The sequence below is a fragment of the Euleptes europaea genome, chromosome 16 (genome assembly GCF_029931775.1).
Source record: "Euleptes europaea isolate rEulEur1 chromosome 16, rEulEur1.hap1, whole genome shotgun sequence".
Taxonomy (NCBI): Eukaryota; Metazoa; Chordata; class Lepidosauria; order Squamata; family Sphaerodactylidae; genus Euleptes; species Euleptes europaea.
The window spans coordinates 421204-440179 of record NC_079327.1 but is presented as its reverse complement, the minus strand read 5'-3'; the positions used below and the strand labels follow the sequence as shown (position 1 = coordinate 440179).

General features: G+C 48.8%; 1 protein-coding gene across 1 annotated transcript in view; it reads right to left on the bottom strand.

Annotated features, from left to right (window-relative positions):
* FGFRL1 (fibroblast growth factor receptor like 1) overlaps positions 1 to 18976 on the bottom strand; it is a 115383-nt gene that overhangs the window by 8193 nt on the left and 88214 nt on the right. Inside the window, exons 3-4 of the mRNA XM_056861891.1 lie at positions 6955 to 7035; positions 445 to 729 (exon numbers count right to left, since the gene is read on the bottom strand). Of these exons, the coding sequence (XP_056717869.1) occupies positions 445 to 729; positions 6955 to 7035 (366 nt within the window). The remainder of the gene's footprint in view (positions 1 to 444; positions 730 to 6954; positions 7036 to 18976) is intronic.

The following is an 18976-nucleotide window of genomic DNA, read 5'->3' as shown; positions in this document are numbered from 1 at the left end:
AATATTTTGGTAGAAATTTTAATCAGAAAGCGGTCCATGACTGACGTTTCTGTCTGCAATTCTCATATGGCCCACCACACTTTCTGCTACTTTGAACGAGGGGAGTACTGGAGCCGTTCCAGCCGGGCCTCTGCCAGTTGCTCAGCTCCTCTTCATGGTCAGGGGAGAGCCCAGAAGCTATCCAGGTATCTGGTAGACGTCACTCTAAATTGACAACTTGGACTTAGTCGATAAACCTGCCTATTTATAGGTAGGGTCCACTCTACTACTTACATTACAGAGTTGTGTGACGTTTTTTGGGGGAAAAACCACCGTCTGTATTCTGCTGCTCAGTCCAAAATGCTGACTTGGGAGCCAGCCCACCTGGGTTCAGTTAGGGTCGGAGCCTTGGCCAGTCTAAGGAGGAAAACTGCTTCCCACCTCCAATCTGAATTCGGTACTTACGGATCACTTCGACCTTGTAGGTAGCGTTGATCTCCCCGATTCTGTTGAAGACTCGGCAGGTGTACTTTCCGCTGTCTTCAGGCTTCAGGTTCTTCAGGTTTAGAGTCCATTTCTTCCTTTTGTTCTCCCCGATCTCCTGTGGGGTGAGGGGCTTGCTATCCTTTAACCAGCTGATATCAGGCCGAGGATTTCCACTCGCCACACACTTCAGGCGCACGGAGCTTCCCACGGGTCGGGCGATCACCCTCCGTCTCATCTTGGCCGGCTGAGTGAACCGAGGTCGAGCTACAAAGATGAAGTCAAAGGGCTGTGAAAGGGAACTTGGTCAGCCGATGCCAAAAAAACAGAAACGGCAGTATTAAATTGCTATGATGACTCAGGAGCAGGAATAACTATTTCTGTACTGGGCCAAAGCGTTGTGTCTCTGGGTCCAGTAGGAATGGGTAACATGTGTGCTCGCCATACACACTGCACCACCTCTGAACTGGGAGATGTTTTCAGTGCCGGTACTTACCTTGAAAGCCAGAAAGGGCTTGGGTCCCGGCATTTGAAAGGTGGCCACCAGACGTATTGTCCAACCTGCCCCACAAGCCCTGCTCTCGGTGCCCCCACCTTCAGAGGTGAGGCGGACAGTAACCAGAGAAGGGGCTTTTTCAGGAGTGGCACCTACGCAATGTCCTTCCCCTTGAGACATCGCCTGGCACCCACTGGACTATCTTTTAGGAGCCAGGCTAAAATCTTTCGGTTTATCCAGGCTTTTAATTAAGAAGCTGGTTTTTAAACACCTTTTAATAGAGGTGTTTGCCTGAAAAATGTTAAATTTATTTTAGCTGCTAAGTATTTTTTTTTATGTGGTGGCTGGGCTTTTAATGATAGATTTCAATTAATAACTGTTAATTTTTTTGTTGTGTTTTATTTTGTAAGGCATCTTGGGCAGGTTCCCTGGAAGCTTCATGTGTTCATGTGATCTTATCACTCCAGTCTTGGCCCAACTACACTGGTCCCCAATTTATTTCCGGGCACAATTCAAGATGCTCCTGCAGACATGTAAAGTCCTACCTGATGATGGACCAACATAGCTGATGGGCCACCTCCTCTCTCATGAAGCCACCCGACCACTACACTCATCTTCGGAGGTCCCTCTTCAGGAGCCCCCATCTTCTCGGATTAGAAGGGTATCAATCAAGGACAGGGGATTCATGGTAGTGGGCACCAAAACTGGGGAACTCTCTCCCCAGGGAGATTCGTCTGTTCCCTTCTGTCGCCATCTCCCAATCATTGGGTGAAGACTTTTTTGTTTCTATGTGGAGGCAAGCCCCTCACCTGCAGCCCCTCACTTGGCTTGGGGCTGCCTTGCCCGACAGACCTTCCTTCTGAAAGAGGCCGTCCCATTTTAAACGCTGTATTCTGGATTCCCCAGTTTTAACTGATGTGCGCGTATTACAAGCAGGTGGCCAAATGTCCTTGAGGGGCAGGATTCTGTCCGTGGGCAGGGCCCGCGCTTCCCTCCCCACCCCCCGAGCCCTCTTCCGTGTCTCCGGCCTGCCTGCCAAATCCTCCTGGGAAACAACACACAGCTGCCGGCGGCTCCTTCCCAACGCAAGACACGGAAGCGGAGAAGGATCCGTGTCGCTGTCACTATGGGAGCAGATTCCGGGCAGCGGACTTCTCCTCCTTGGCTCACCCCAGTCCCCTTCTCCCAGAGCCTCGGTCTATTCTCACACCCTGGCCTCATATTTCAAATGCATTTGATGGGGGGGATCCAGCGCAGGCGCTTCCCTCCTGGACATGGTCCTTTCAGGGATTTTTTTTAGCCTGAGCATCAAGTGCCCAATTCCACCCCCCCCCCCCGCATTCTGGGCCTCCGCCACATCAGGATATTTTATTTCCGTCCCTTTCTTGTGCAGCACAGAAATGCTTTGCTCTCCGCTCCGGGGCTTTCATGTGTAACCCAATGAACGGGAGTGACTCGGCATCCAACGACCCTGCAGAGACAGCTGGAGTGACAAGTGTGATATCCGAGCTCACTCTGGAGGGACCGGTGTGTAAATGTCTCGGTATTCCCCGGATCCTCTCCTTGAAAGAGAGGCATCCCATGCAGGGAAAACAAGCGCACTCCGAGGAGCCTTGTTACAGCCCGTCACCCCTTCAAACAACGGCCACTCGGCCTGCCACAGTTATTAGATGTGTGAATACCGAGAAACCCACTGGGTGTGGAAAGCTAAAATCCCGGCGGCATCACATGAGCTGACAAGAAAGAGGACACAGCTGGCTTGTTAGAAGGCTGGACTCTGTGTGTGTGCGTGGGGGGGGAGGGCCCCCCTTTAATTTAGGCTGCTCGTCGGCCTTTCCAGCTTGCTTCTCTCTCTGCAACTTCAGACTGGCAGAACTTTGGCTCATGTCCCCTGGTCCTGGGTATCTGGCCACATATAAGACCACAAAAAGGGCCGGCGGAGGCCGAGGCGAAGAAGAAGGAGGAGGAGGAGGAGGAGTTGGTTTTTATATGCCGACTTTAGGAGGAGGAGGAGGAGGAGTTGGTTTTTATATGCCGACTTTCTCTACCACTTAAGGAAGAATCAAACTGGCTTACAATCACCTTCCCTTCTCCTCCCCACAACAGACACCCTGTGAGGTAGGTGGGGCTGAGAGAGCTGTGACTCGCTCAAGGTCACCCAGCTGGCTTTGTGGAGGAGCGGGGAAACAAACCCAGTTCACCAGATTAGCCTCCGACACTCATGTGGAGGGGTGGGGAATCCAACCCGGTTCTCCAGATCAGACTCCACCGCTCCAAACCACCGTTCTTAACCACTACACCACGTTGGCTCTCCAGAGGTGCCACATTGGCTACCCAGAAAGTCATGAAACGGACAGGGCGGGTCCCATCTCAGTCCAAGTCCAGAGGTTTTCAGAGGCCAGGAGCGACTCCTTCAAGATACACAGAGCAGCATTTTATCTTCACAGCCCTTCGTAGAGGGATGTCCTGTTCAGTGCCAGCCAACGAGCTTCGAGCGGGCATCTGAACGTGGGTTTCCAACAAGCCAAGCGCCACACGCCAGCCACTACAGCCATGGCTTTTTGTTACTTCCTGCGACCCTGAAGCTCCCTGCAAGGCATCAGTAGGCTAGTGAGGCACGTAGGTTAGGGATCACAGGGAGGTCATGAACCCCTGCAACCATTCACCCCTCACCTCCACGGCTGCTCCCCTCCCGCTCATGTTCAGGCCCAAACGGGACTTTGGCGCCCACCTCCCTGAACAACTAGCACTACTGGTCACAATGGGCATGCGAGGTACAGAGGAGTAAAGGCCTAGAAAAAAGGAAAGATTTGGAAAAAATATCTTTGCCAGTATTTTTTCCAAGGACTTAATGAACTCCAAAACCTTCCAACAGAAAAATTGGAAATTTTTGGAGATTGCTACAAATAAACAAACTCCTAGGAATGTTTTTTTCTTTGAAACAAGAAATGCTTTTAAAAATACGGTTTTACTCATTTGGTGAGTAGCATTAAAGCCTGATGTTTTCATTTTTTATGACAGCAGGAACCCAAGGCTTCCTAAGCCTACGACTCAACCACGAGAAAGGGGGACTCCAGCGCAGCCCCCGTCCTGTGCCGACTTTGTGGCCCCAGAGCCTCCTCCTCCTCCGTCTCCCCGGCCTCCTCCGAGAACGGAAGCTGGAAGTCTGCCAGAGCCTGGGGGACGATGCTGGACCTGGGCTGGTGAGGCCTGGGCTGCTAAACCCTTGTGTACACCTCGCAGGGCAAAGGAAAGTTCAGGCAATTTCTCAGCCTAGCTTAACTCACGGGGCTGATAGGCAAATGTACTGAAACAACTCCTCTGGAACGTGTCCAGAGGAGGGTGACAAAGATGGCGAGGGGTCTGGAGACCAGGTCCTATGAGGAAAGGCTGAAGGAGCTGGGTATGTTTATGTCTGGAGAGCAGACGACTGAGAGGATACGAGAACCATCTTCAAGTACTTGAAGGGCTGTCATAGAGAGGAGGGTGCTGAGTTGTTTTCTGTTGCCCCGGAAGGTCGGACCAGAACCAACGGGTTGAAATTAAATCAAAAGAGTTTCCATCTAGACATTAGGAAGAATTTTCTAACAGTCAGAGCGGTTCCTCGGTGGAACAGGCTTCCTCGGGAGGTGGTAAGTGCTCCTTCCCTGGAGGTTTTCAAGCAGAGGCTGGATGGCCCATCTGTCAGCAATGCTGATTCTGTGACCTTAGGCAGATGATGAGAGGGAGGGCGCCTTGGCCATCTTCTGGGCATAGAGTAGGGGGTAACTGGGGGTGTGGGGGGAGGTAGTTGTGAATTTCCTGCACTGTGCAGGGGGTTGGACTAGATGACCCTGGTGGTCCCTTCCAACTCTATGAACCCCCCCTCTCTCTCTCGTTGCTCCAGGCAGACCAACAAGATTCTTTTCCTCTTCCTGCCCCTCACTCCCCCCCCTGCTCCATTTCCTACACAGAAATGAAGTACAGTTAGGTACCCTTCCGTCCCAGAGACGAGAATCAGAAGGTAAAGAAATACTTCAGGGACAGCCTACCTGCCGTGCACACTCTCTCTCTCTCTCTCTCTCTCTCTCTCTCTCTCTCTTTTCAATAGGTTAAGTGATTACCCAAGCTGGTCTCCAATCCTCTATGTGATACACTGAAACCAGATCCCTACTTAAATACTTGTGAAATGCCTCCCTTACAGGGGAGAAAGTGTGTGTGAGTGTGTGTGTGTGGCAGGGGATAGAAATTCCTGATCTGGGATCACAGAGACACACGAACAAAGGTGGAAGGAGGAAGAGCCAGAAGAAGGTGCACGGGAGAGAAGGATGCGCAGGGCAGGGACTATCTCTTTCGTAGACGCCTGCGCCCACCGCTGAAGCTCCACCGTTGAAGCCCTGCTTCTTCCGCGGACGGGCCCCGGAGGCTCTTGAACAAAGGCCCCTCTCTGTCCTCCCGGCTCTTGGCTCCGAGTGTTCCATTACACATCCTCCACACTTTGCTTTGTAAACATAGGCAGCATATTTATATAATATGAAGTTGTGCCATATGTCAAGGCTGGGGGAAATGTATGTCAGCAGAGGGAACCTCCATCCACCAGAACGATCAAAACCCACGGGTGGCTTTTGTTAAATTTTGGAAGCACAATGCCCTCCTTGGGAACGGGGCCTCCCTGTTCCAAGATGACCCGGCACTCCTTCCCCCTATTCATGAGTGGAGACTGCTGGGCCTACCTGCGGGCTCACTCCGTCTCACTGCAGCTACGGTCACACTGCCAAAGAAACAAAAGAATCCCTTTTACCTCGGCACAGGGGCCTTTTGGATTATGCCGAATGGCAGATGTCTAGACATCAGGAAGAACTTTCTAGCACTCAGAGCGGTTCCTTGGTGGAACAGGCTTCCTCGGGAGGTGGTGAGCTCTCCTTTCCTGGAGGTTTTTAAGCAGAGGCTGGATGGCCATCTGTCAGCCATGCTGATTCTATGACCTTAGGCAGATGATGAGAGGGAGGGGCATCTTGGCCATCTTCTGGGCATGGAGTAGGGGTCACTGGGTGTGTGTGTGTGGGAGGTAGCTGTGAATTTCCTGCATTGTGCAGGGGGTTGGACTAGATGGCCCTGGTGGTCCCTTCCGACCCTATGATTCTATGATTCTTCTTACCTGCCTTTTAGAAAGGAAAGAACAATTCAGTTCTCAACCCAGTGGAGAGGATACCACCAGAGATGGAAACCAACTGAGCATGGGGGGTGTAGAAAACAGAGAATGGTGACAGGTATTTGTGTGTTAAGTATACAAACTAAGGAACGCCCTGGCACTCGGTATAAAAGTATTTAGAGAGTGGAAGATGCTGCTCCATTTAGAAGGCATCCAATAAATTGAACCAGTGGGCTGATAGCAAAAAAAAAAAAAAAAAGTGGGGGGAGAAAAATAAATTCAGTGAGGACAAATATATTGCTCTGGAAGAGCAAAAGTAGAGGTAAGCTGTATAGGTTTTCATGGGAGAAAGGTGTTAGTTGAACACCTAAATGTAACTCTGTGTATGCCGTCAAGTCACAGCTGACGTACGGCGATGCAGTAGGGTTTTCAAGGTAAGAGACCTTTGCAGATGGTTTGCCATGGCCTGCCTCTGCGTGGGCTGAGAGAGTCCGGAGAGAACTGTGACTGGCCCAAGGTCACCCAGCAGGCTTCATGTGTTTTATTTTTTTAGGCGAGAAGAAACATCAGAACCAGTTGAGGAACCAGAAGGTCGGTCCTCTAGGGAGGAGGAGGCATTCTGCTGGATGGCTTTTAAAAATGTTTCCTCCAGGGTCATCTGCCTCATTAACAATGGTTGTTGTCTTAGAAGTCCGGTTTTCAGGACATGATGGTTTTTGGATGTCTGGTTAAGGGATACTCAACCTGTACGTGTGTGTGTACACACACACACACACACACACACACACAGAGTGTCAGAGACAGAGAGAGACAGAGAGAGAGAAGCAGAAAGATCGCTGGGGCAAGTTTATGCATCTTTGCTTACCCCATAGCTTTCCAGAATGATCTTCAGCGTCAGAATTGGGGCCTTCAGGCACTAAACTCTCCCTTCCGGTGCTGGCATCATCTGAAGGAAAGAAGAGAGGAAGGTTAAAACCCAACCACGTGGCCATGTTTGGGCCACAATGCATTCTGTGCCTGTGCTGCAGTTGGAATGGTCCGTTCCATCCCAGCACACTGAAAAAGCGTTTTGTTGCAGGGCCCTGTTTAATTTCTTTGCTGTTCTCGAGCCTTTCAGCTGTCTACTGACACTATTATAGGAAATAAATTCATGCTTCTTTTAATAGAGAATCCAAGCCCTTTTATTTATGTTTATGGGAGGCCTTAGAAGGAAGAGATTGAACTATTTTACACTCCTTACAAATGATGGCATAGATCAATATTATAGTTGAGAAGGCAATAAAGGTTTCTGGGTATCAGGCTTGGGAGAAGCAACACCCCAAAGCTTCTAGAAAGATCCAGGATGCTAAATGTGTTTTATTTATTTTGAAGGCAGCAAGGTCGAACAGAGGCTTAAAAAATATTCAAGTTAAAAGAGACACACTGGCAGTATCGAGTCTTCCTTCATCACCATTATTATCGTCTTTGTCATGTGGATATTGCTCATCTGTGCTGAAACCCTGAAGCCCTGCCCCAGGCGTCTCCGTCAGCCCAGCCTCCGCCAGTGGGAAATCTGGTGCACGGGGGCGGGGGGACGGCAGCTCCCCCCAAATCCAGCTCAGGAGCTCCAGGGGCTCCGGCATTCATCAGCGGTGGACACGGAAGTGGGCCAGGTCTGTACTCCCTTGATAAGAGGAGGCAGGGGCCTCGTGTCTGGCAGCGTGACCGGCCCCTCCCACACAGAACAACCCAAGCCACCCTTACGGGCGATAGGAGAGGTCCCTCCGCAGGCACCTGAACAAGGCTCTGGTTTCCATTGGAAGCCGGAAATCGGGGCTTGCACAGTGGAAGCTATACTTGCCTTCCAAGTACATGAATTGATGTTCTCTAATTAGTACTGATTTTGTCACCTGAGAAATTCCAGGGGAGGGAGCCATGCCAGTCCGTAACCGCCAAAACCACAGAGAGTGTTCCGGCATCTTAAAGACCAGCACGATTACTGGGGCAGGCTTTTCTAGGCATCAGGTCAGATTTTTGAGCAGTGGAGCCTGACTCACAAAAGCCGATGTCAAAATAAATGTGTCCAAGGCAAATCCATGCTACCATCGCTTAAGAGGGAAAAGAAATGCTGCAGGTAGCATGTAAAACCTGTGTTCCAGGTCTCCCAAACTCTTTGGAAGAACTGCATGTTGATCACCCTTTGTCCACAAACGAGAAGCTCTCGAAAGGGACGGCCTCTCTAAACACCACTCAGGAGGGTGTGTTGCTTTGATGCTTCCAGCGTATGGCAGCAAAAGTATATCCAATGAACTCCTTCAAAACTTGAGTTCTCTGCATATTCACCAAGCGCCACTGGAATTTACTGCTTCTCATACCTAAACCAAAACAGATTCATGAGAAATAATTCTGGACACATGTGGAGCTAATTCCTGGTGGCAAAATCACACATCAGAATAATACCAGAGGTGAAATTTTTGAAAATCTCCAACTGAGCCCAGAGCATTTTACCCAGGCCGGCAGCAAAGGGCTCAGAGGACGGCTGGCTGCAGGTTTCTTCGCCAATGAGCAGCGATCCCTGCCGTACCAGGACTGCCGCTGCCCGGCCTTTGTCTCCCCCCCCCCCCAAACTCCAGTCATGCACACCAACTAATTGGCATTCTCAGCCGTGCTCAACAGCCTGCCAAGCCTTTCATGTGAACCAAACGGCTGTGAATATGCCGGACCCTTTGAAGATGCATCTCTCCTCATTATCCAGCCAAATCCCCTAACTGTGGACCCAAATATAAGAAAAAACTTTTCTCTCTCCCCCCGCCCCAAATAAATCAAGGGAAGTGGCTGAATTTAAAATGGACTTAACTATACAGAAGTGGAAAACATCTTCAAAGCAAAAAACAACAACAAAAAAACCACCAGCCTATTACAGGGAAAATATGGCAACTGAAATACAGGGGAAATAGCCCCCCCACACACACACACACTTTTAAACTCCACAATTGCCAAGCAAACACCTGCGAACTGCATGGAGGAGTCTGGAATTTCACGCTCCTCATCTTCATCTCAGGGTAAATAACTAATTCAAATCGAGAATAGTTTCAGAGGGTAGCCGTATTGGTCTGCAGTAGATGAGTTAGGGTTGAGTCCGATGTAGCACCTTAGGGATCAGCAAGAGTTTTTGGGGCGTGAGCCTTTTGAGAGCTACCTGACAAAGGGAGCCGCCTTGGACTCTCTCAGGAGCCCGGACTCCTGGAAACTCTTGTTAATCTCTTAAGGTGCTGCTGGACTCAAATCTAACTGTTCAAACGGAGAATGTGTCTGATCCTGTAGTAAAAATATAGCCTGTTCTGGACAGACATGTCCTCAGAGGTGGAAATACAATACGTTCCTTACTGGTACCGGCTTTCTCGGGAGGGAGGCAGCAGGGAATAGCCTGGGTCTGGTCAGATCTCAGAAGCTAAGCGGTGCTGGTACTTGGAAGGGAGACCATTCAAGGAATGTTTTGCAGAAAAAGGCACTGGCAAATCACCTCTGCCCCTCACTTGCCTTGAAAACCCCTTGCTGGGGTTACCATAAGCCGGCTGTGACTTGAGGACACATAGGTACGTACCGTCCTTCTCCGGGGTGGAGCTCAAAATACCGGAAAGAGGTTAACACTTTGGCCATTTTCTTACTGGGACTTCAGGCCAGCCTGCTCTGGACTTCCACCCCTGCTCTTCTTCCCCTTAAGACTCCTCTTGGCAGGTCAGTGAGCTCATCTGCCCGGGGGGCTGCTCTTGGGGGTCCATTTCGTTGCAGCCATTTTGTTGCTGCGCCCACTCTGCCGTGTCAGGAATCCAAATGTGCCCGCAGGCTCAAAAAGGTTGGGGACCCTGGGTTTAAAGGGTTACTGGGAGGGGAGTGAGGAGAATAGAGGCCTCTAAGGAGATGGGCTGTCAAGCGCTCATTCGCTAAACCCCAATGTTCCATCTTAGGGGATATTTTGAAAAGCCAGGGGGGGGGGATCCCTCGTACATTTCCCTGAACATGGATCGTGATGGAAGTGACCTTCTCCCACAGTCAGCAGACCAGACGGTTCAGCTTGGAGGGCAGGGCACCAACTCTTCTTAAATAGGAAAACAAGTCCCAGGAATAACTAGTGAGTCTGAATGAAAATGTTGACCAGCCGTTACTGAGCTGGGGTCAGTGCGCATTTGCACTCAACTTCAGGAGGGCACTTTGCCCCTGTCAGCAGCAAACACCTTGCTCTGAGCCAGCCATGGATTCCAGTCAAGGGTCTACACGCCGGCCCAGTGACTTCAGTCTCCAGGGCATTTCTGCAAGGCCCACAGAGGAGCTCCCCTTGGCAACGGGGCATAGCCAGCCCATGCACTGGCTCGCTTGGTGTGCTTGAGGTCAGAGGCCTTGAAAACCCTGTTTCGCAGATGAACCAGCTTTGTACAAACAAACAAAGTGACCTTTGAACTAAAGCTGGAGACCTGAGCACGCTTCAAAGACCGTGGGGGAGACGAACGAAGGGACCTCCTCGTGTTTCTTAAGAAGAAGAAGAAGAGTTGGTTTTTAGATGCCAACTTTTTCTACCACTTAAGGGACACTCAAACCAGCTTCCAATCACCTTCCCTTCCCCTCCCCACAAAAGACACCCTGTGAGGTAGGTGGGGCTGAGAGAGCTCTAAGGGAGCTGTGACTAGCCCAAGGTCAACCAGCTGGCTTCATGTGGAGGAGTGGGGAAACCAATCCAGTTCACCAGATCAGCCTCCGCCGCTCATGTGGAGGAGAGGGGAATGAAACCCGGTTCTCCAGATCAAAGTCCACCACTCCAAACCACCACTCTTAACCACTACCCCACACTGGCTCTTAAGGCAGCTGCTGGCAAAAAGCACCACTCTGTGGAGAACCAAGGGAGGGGGGTTAGCAATGGAGAGAGTGGACGGGTAGGGGGCAGGCAGTGTCAGGAGAGGAAAGTGAGGGGACCTGGTCAGGCTCCGAGAAGGATTGATTAGATTTTCCACCAAGGATGCATGGAAAAGATTCACCTCAACTCCACTTTAAAGATCTGTTGCAAAACTCCCCAGAAGGCTCCGCACCACTCTTGCTTCCCCGTTGCAACTCTAGCAGGGCGACCTTGAATCTACGCGCATATGAGCAGTTCAGCGTAATTCAGGCCAAGATTTCGCTCATGTGATTTTCAGTTCTCTGAGGGCAAAAGAAGAGCAGGGCTGCAACACAGAACCTTTTAAATTGCTCCTAAGAACAGAAGAGCAGCCCTGCGTGGTCCATCCAGCCCCATAGTCTGTCTCACGCAGCCATCAAAAGTCCCTACGAGGCCCTACAAACAGGTGTTGGAGGCCAAAGCCTTCCAGCACTGGGATTCAGAAGGTGACTCTGCCCCTTTACCATTACGACTAATAGACATTGTTAGACCTGTTATTTTCTCTCAATTCCCCCATTAAAATCATCAAAGCTTGGTGGCCATTGCTACATTTTAGGACACTGAGTCCTGTAAGTTTATTATGAAGAAGTACTTCCTTTCAACTATTCTGTATCTACTGCCTATCCATTTCATTAAATGTCCCCCAAGTCTAATATTTTGGGAGAGGGCAGAAAAAGCACTCTATACCCATTCTACACACGAGGAATTACCAATGGTGTCCATGGAATTAGGGTTGCCCATGGGCACCGGAGATTTAGGAGTAGATCTTGGGTGGGCTGTGGTTGAGGAGGGGCTCAAAGGGGTATAATGCCATAGAGTCCACCTTACAAAGCAGCCATTTTCTCCATGGGGGCTGATCTCTGTTAGGTTGGAGATCTGCTGTAATTCTGGGAGAGCTCCACATTTCACCTGGTGGTTGGCAACCCCCAGGCTCAGGAGCCCCGTGGCGCAGGGTGGTAAGCTGCAGTACTGCAGTCCAAGCTCTGCTCACGACCTGAGTTTGATCCCAACCGAAGTTGGTTTCAGGTAGCCGGCTCAAGGTTGACTCAGCCTTCCATCCTTCCGAGGTCGGTAAAATGAGTACCCAGCTTGCTGGAGGTAAAGGGAAGATGACTGGGGGAGGCACTGGCAAACCACCCCGCAAACAACGTCTGCCTAGTAAACGTCGGGATGTGACATCACCCCATAGGTCAGGAATGACCCGGTGCTTGCACAGGGGACCTTTACCTTTGCCTTTTTATCTTGGCAACCCTACGTGGAATCAATGGAGAGATAAATAACTGTTTCAACTGAGAATCTGAATTTACCATACTTTCCTCTTCACTGTTCCTACAAAAATGAAAGAAAAATTACCCAGGGTTAGGCTGTCGTTTTCTTATTTACAAGAGAAATCACTCATCACTATGACAGAGTGCATGACCTTGTTCTCGGAATGCTTCTCCTTTGTGGGAAAGGGGTGCGCGCACCATGTCTTGGTTGAACCACAGTAAGAACCACGGAAAGAGAAACAGCTGGAGAGAATCAGTTAACTTCCAAAGCTCCTCACCACAATCTAATTGGGTTGCTGATCCCCCCCCCAACCATGCTCTGCTTCCTCCAAAGCCATTTTGAAGAATAAAGAGACACAAACATGTTTTCAGTTCCTGATGAGCCAGTTTCTTGTCCTTAGCCAGACATAACCTTGACCAATTAGTACTATCATGCTTACCTATAACTTGAAGGGGTAAAAGAAGAGAACAAAGCAGAGCATGGCTAGCATCAATTTATGGTTATTTTTAAAAAAGGAAGAAGGAGCAGTGGTCTGGAAAATGTAGCCAATCCGAGGCAAGAAAGGAGCAACGTAAAAGGCTAGACAGAACATGTTCTTGTAGCCTCTGCCATGTGCCCTCGTGCTCATACGGCCCCAACGCAGCCCTCTTCCTGGCCTCCTGAGGACTTCTCCATTATAGATATTGGTTACAAGTAGACTGAGCAAAATGAACACATTAGGTGGAGAGAAAAAAATACACAAAAGGTCTTTTCAACAACTAAGCTCCAAATGACACACAAGGCCACAACTGACCCTTCTAAGCCCCCACTGCAGGGCTCAGAAGGTTGTAAATGATTATGATGGCAGTGGCGATAAATCACAAAAACATTCCTTCTTTTTCTTCTCCCTCAACCATTTTTATGACACCTCTTCACTCAACTTAGCTGTGTGTGTGTGTGTGTGTGTGAAGTGCCATCAAGTTGCTTCCAACTCATGGCGACCCTATGAATCAAAGTCCTACAAAATGTCCTTTCATTAACAGCCTTGCTCAGGTCTTGCAGACCGAGGGCCGTGGTTTCCTTTATAGAGTTAATCCATTTATAGAGTTAATCCATAATTAAAGTTGAAGGCAGAAGGAAAAGAGGAAGACCCATCTCATGTTGGGTCTTCCTCTTTTCCTTCTGCCTTCAACTTTTCCTAGCATTATTGTCTTTTCCAGTTACTCTTGTCTTCTCATAATATGACCAAAGTACGATAGCCTCAGTTTAGTCATTTGAGCTTCTAGGGTCAGTTCAGGCTTGATTTGATCTAGAACCCACTGATTTGTTTTTTTGGCAGTCCACGGAATCCATAACATTCTCCTTCAACACCACATTTCAAGGGAATCTACTTTCTTCATTGTGCAGCTTTCACACCCATACTTAGTAATAGGGAAATATTATGGCATGAATTATCTTGATTTTGGTTGTCAGTGACACATCCTTACACTTCAGAATCTTTTCTAGCTCCTTCATGGCTGCCCTTCCCAGTCTCAATCTCCTTCTGATTTCTTGGCTGCAGTCTCCCTTTTGGTTGATGGTGGAGCCAAGGAATAGAAAGTCTTGAACAATTTTAATTTCCTCACTGTCAACCTTAAAGTTGTGTGATTCTCCTGTAGTCATTACTTTTTTCTTCTTGATTTTCAGCTGTAATCTTGCTTTGGCATTTTCTCCTTTAACTTTCAGCAGTAGTCCTTTCAAGACTCTGCTATTTTCTGCCAGTCATGCAGTATCATCAGCATATCTCAAATTGTTAAGGTTTCCCCCGCCCCAATTTTCACTCCACCTTAATCTAAATCTAATCCATCTTTCCTTATGATATGTTCTGCATACAGATTGAAGAGATAACACCTTTGCCAATTGGAAACCATTCTGTTTCTCCATATTCTGTCCTAACTGTGGCCTCTTGTCCAAAGTACAGGTTGCACCTCAAAACAATCAGATGCTTTTGTGCACCCATTTCCTTTAAAACCAGCCGTAGCTTTTCCTGATCCACACAGCCAGATGCTTTGCTGTAATCTATGAAATACAAGCTGATTTTCTTCTGAAATTAACTTAGGTGGCACTGTACAAAAGGCTTCACAAAGTTACTTGGATAAATAATAATAATTATTATTATTTAATCATTGTTTATCTGATGTCCTTCCATCTTACTGATTGTATTGACTCACTCTGTGTAATCCACCTTGAGTCCTGGTGAGAAAGGCGGACTATAAAGAATGTAAATAAACAAACAAATAAACTTCGGGTCCCAAAGATAGTGAACAGTCAAAACATTATTAGCATTGTTAAACACACAAACACACAGAGATAGGCTGCCTACTTGTTTTAAACTGTTTATATAGATATAAGCAAAGAATCAGGCAAAATAATGCCACCTTACTAATAATAATTTCCTCCTTCTGGAATATCAGTCTGTTTTAGTAAGAATGTTTTTTTTGCCCTGTTTTTAAAGAGCCATCAGCTACCACAGTCTATTATTACGTTTCCACTGCTGAAGTTGTTTAAAAGAGAGAAGGCCTCTGTATCCAAAAACAGCAGTTTGCAAGCCATAGGCTCATACCGGTCTGATTAATGAGACACCCGAGAAGTGTTTTCTTTCGAAACTTTCAGGAGGCCGAGGGACCGGGAGTGCCAAAGCCGAGGAAGGGTGAGGCGGGAGAAGGAGGGTTGTCGACACCCTTCCCCAAAGGCCACTCAAAGGAGCAAGAGCACCCAAAAGGTTGGACGCTGGAGTAGTGACGGTTTCGGACGTCCTGTCAAACTGATCTTTGATGACTAGGTCTAGATTTTGTTCAGAAATCCACTGTTGTGAACGAAGACCTGCGTGCTTATTCTGGCTACTAAAATACTTCAAGCAATCTCATTGAAGATGGCTGACTTGGCCAATCATCTTCGTAGGACTTATTACTGGCCCCTCCGCATTGCTCCTTCTTGGCAAGGGGCTGCTTGCAGTCCAACACACCATACCACACTGGCCACGGAGAGGGGGCACATACTCCTTAAGAGAAGCTGCACAAGTGTTTCATACTATACCAAATCTTTTCAAGCGGTGAATTTTTAAAACAGCTCAGTCCTTAAAAAGGCCAACCAATAATATTTACCAAAAACGACACAATTAAAATATTTAAAAGCTTCAGATGCTCAGGTGAAACCAAATTTCTTCTTACAACACAGCTTCAGTTGTCATGGTTTGCTCTACTGCTTTTCCTCCAAAGAAACTCAGATGGCTAAAAACTAGGGTTGCCAATCTCCAGGTACTAGCTGGAGATCTCCCGCTATTACAACTGATCTCCAGCCAACAGAGATCAGTTCCCCTGGAGAAAATGGCCACTTTGGCAATTGGACTCTATGGCATTGAAGTCCCTCCCCTCCACAAACCCCGCCCTCCTCAGGCTCCGCCCCAAAAACCTCCCGCTGGTGGAGAGGGGGGACCTGGCAACCCTACTAACAACATAGAGTAGCACCACATCCAATTAAAACTAAAATGCAACATAAACATGCATACAAGACAGCCCATATATACAAAACATGAATATGCAGAGTTCAATACAAACAGACTAAGGTAGCCAACTCCAGGTTGGGAAATTTCTGGAGATTTGGGGGCAGAGCCTTGGGAGGATGAACTTGAGGGAGGAGGGAGAGCTCAGCAGGGATGTGATACCAAGGGAGTCTGCCCTCCAAAGCTGTCCTTTTCTCTAGGGAAACTGATCCCCTGTGGGCTGGAGACCAGTCATAATTTCCAGATCCAGATCCAGTTGCAATTCCAGATCCAGAATAGATCAAATTTATCTGGTTGTAAAAAGAGTTCATCTACCACAACACTCTACTTTATGTCAGAGCAATAAACGGCTCTATTCCCCATTGCCAGCCTGAAACGATTCAAGAGCAGGTGCATCAGTTCGGTGGGCCTGAGCCCACCAACCTCGGTCAGTTCGCATACAGATTGGAGACACACCCATCAGTGGCCAGATCTTCTTTTGCTAGTGATGGTTTCTACTTTTCGAGCGTCTTGTTAATCAGACTGAAGGAAACAACATTGAAGGGAACTTTCTCCCAACGAAAGACGAATTCCTCAGAAGTTTCCCAGCGAGTTTTAGCAAGCCAGCTTAGACTAGGAAGACACCTGCACACTGTCCCCAGGGGTCAAGGGGATAAATCCACCACTATCCGTATACCCAAGACAAGTTGATTCTTCTGATGCTTCTGACAAAGTATCTGCAAGCAAATTGGCTTCTCCACACAACCTGATCAAGCATCATAGTACTCAACTGAATTTTCCTTCAGAAGGGGTTGCCCCTTACAGGGACTGGGGAGGTGCATCGGTGGTCACTCAGCACAGGCATTGAACCACAAGCGGACTCTGATAGCAAAAGCAACATTAAGATGCTAGTATCTATTCCTGTTTTTACTTCTACATTACCTATTGATGCTCAAAGAAATGCATGCCTTTAACCGAGCAGGGGGCTTGATGCGTTGTACCACCATTGTGGGGCTCTTCCCCTTTGCACTTCCCATGCCTTTTTGGGGAGTGGGGCCTGGGCTGACCAGGGATAGGCCGACAGCTCTGAGGCCTCACGTGCCCTCGGCCCTTCCAGGCACAGTCCAAAGGGAAAGGCACTGCTGTGCTCTGCAAATTCACAGAGACCAGGTTGCCTCCCCGCGTCCCTTCCGGGCAACCCCAGAGGTCTATCCTGTGGAGACCCATTCCTCAGCCTCTACTGTATTCTCCAGGGTCAAGTGCAGCAGTACTGAGAATGATGGAAGTGGATGAACTGGTTCCTATGTCAATAAAACAAAAGGAAACTCAGCACTAGGCAAACGTTTTTATCTGAAGGAATGAAAATAGCTTCCCATGCAGTGGGGAAAATGACACATTTTAACCCTGAGGTATGACAATAAGACTACCACACGGCTATGCATTAGAAGTCTTATACATTCCAAAACATCAAGGCAGGGAGAACTGCAGCAGAAAAACACACGCAGCAGCAGCAAAAACCAGATTATTTTGAAAGGCACTTCTGTTATAGTATCACTGTGGAGTGGATGAAAAAGCTGAGACACTTTTCTAAATTTCAAGCCCACCCCAAAGCTGTGGACTCAGCAGCTGGCCCGTCTACACCAAGGAATGAACATTTTGGTATTCCCTGTAGGATGATATGCAGTGGACTCCTCTGACACACAGAGAGCCAGCCCTACGCAAGGCAACACAGGGAGCATGCCACCAAATATCCCGAAGCCGCCTTCAGAGAGAAGGGGCATCGAAAGGCCCAAAAGGGAAGGGGCATCAGTTCCTGCCATTGGCCTCCTGGCCACAAACGCCGGGCACGATCTGCCTCCTCAAAGGGAGATTTATTGGCCCGGCAGCAGGAGGAAGGACATGGGGTCTCCTCCAGTTCCTTGTGAGCATTCTCGCCTACAGCTGCTGGACGTAACTTTAGCAAACATCAAGGAGAACAGGGGGCTTTGCTGAATTAAAATGTTTAACATACTGGCGAGTCATCATTCCCTTTGAAACTAAGATCCATCTGGGATTTGACTGGATGGAGGCTGCAACGGCCACGCCATCCCCAAGCGCGCGGTCCTTCCCTCGCTGTGGACTCCCGGAACGAGGGTTCAGGGCGAGCGGCAGCCTTGAAAGGCCCCTCACTCTCCCGGGATCCAGCCTTGACCAGCGACTGCGGTGAGCGGCCGGGTGCTCGGCGTTTGCGCATCTCCCTGCCACGGCGAATAACCTTGCCCATTCTCGAGCGATCCATCCCAAACAGATTTGTACTTGCTGGCTCGGATTTGGATTCCGGAGGCCCGGCCAAGGCCGCCTTCAGAAAAAGACTGGAACAGTGTGGGTAGAGTTACAGTCTTATTTTGTTGGGAAAATGTCCTCAGAAGGTGAGATTTCCCACACATTTCCTATGTCTGAGATTTCTTATGAATGTCATCCTATATACTGGAAAATAACTGCAAGCGAGGCTTTCTAGGATGTTGTTGATCATAAAGGAACAGTAATAACTAATACAGTTAAAGAGAGAACAGAGAAATGTCATGTCATGGTGACTTTTGCCCCCTCCGAAACGTTAGTATAAATATAATGCTTGTTGTCCTTGGGCTGAGAATGAAAATGCCCAGCTAATCATCAAGATCAATCATTTTCTATAACGGCACTCCTACTACTATTTATGTTTTGCAGACGGGGAACTGAGTTGGACCTAGATATATGGCAGGTATATGGCAGATATAAGTCAGCCCTGTTATTTGTGCCTAAGGAAAACATGGCAGAGCAGTTTTGCTCAGCACAGAAGCTCCTTCGCCTCACCCTCACAGCAGGGATGTCATTGTGCCAGAATCAGACACAGCACCATCCCTGGACTGATTTCGGAGCAAAGAGACCATCAGCCATGTTCTGCTGAACACACCTCCTGCAAGTGCCTCCAGTCAAAAGGCGGGGCATTGATGCTTGGCACACTCAGCCCAGGAGGCAGATGCAGAGGGAGGCTGGCTGCACATGCTGCGCTCCCACCGGAGGAGCAGAAACCAATCCATCCTGCCCCCCCCCCCTTAGGTGGAGCCGCCTCTGTGGCCAGAGGGTGATGTAGAAGTGGAACAGGGCTGTGCAAAACACAACCTCTAGGCCACAAAGACAGTGTGCCTGGCCAAGTTCAACCCTCAGCTCCCTTCTCCTTCCCGTTGTTCACTA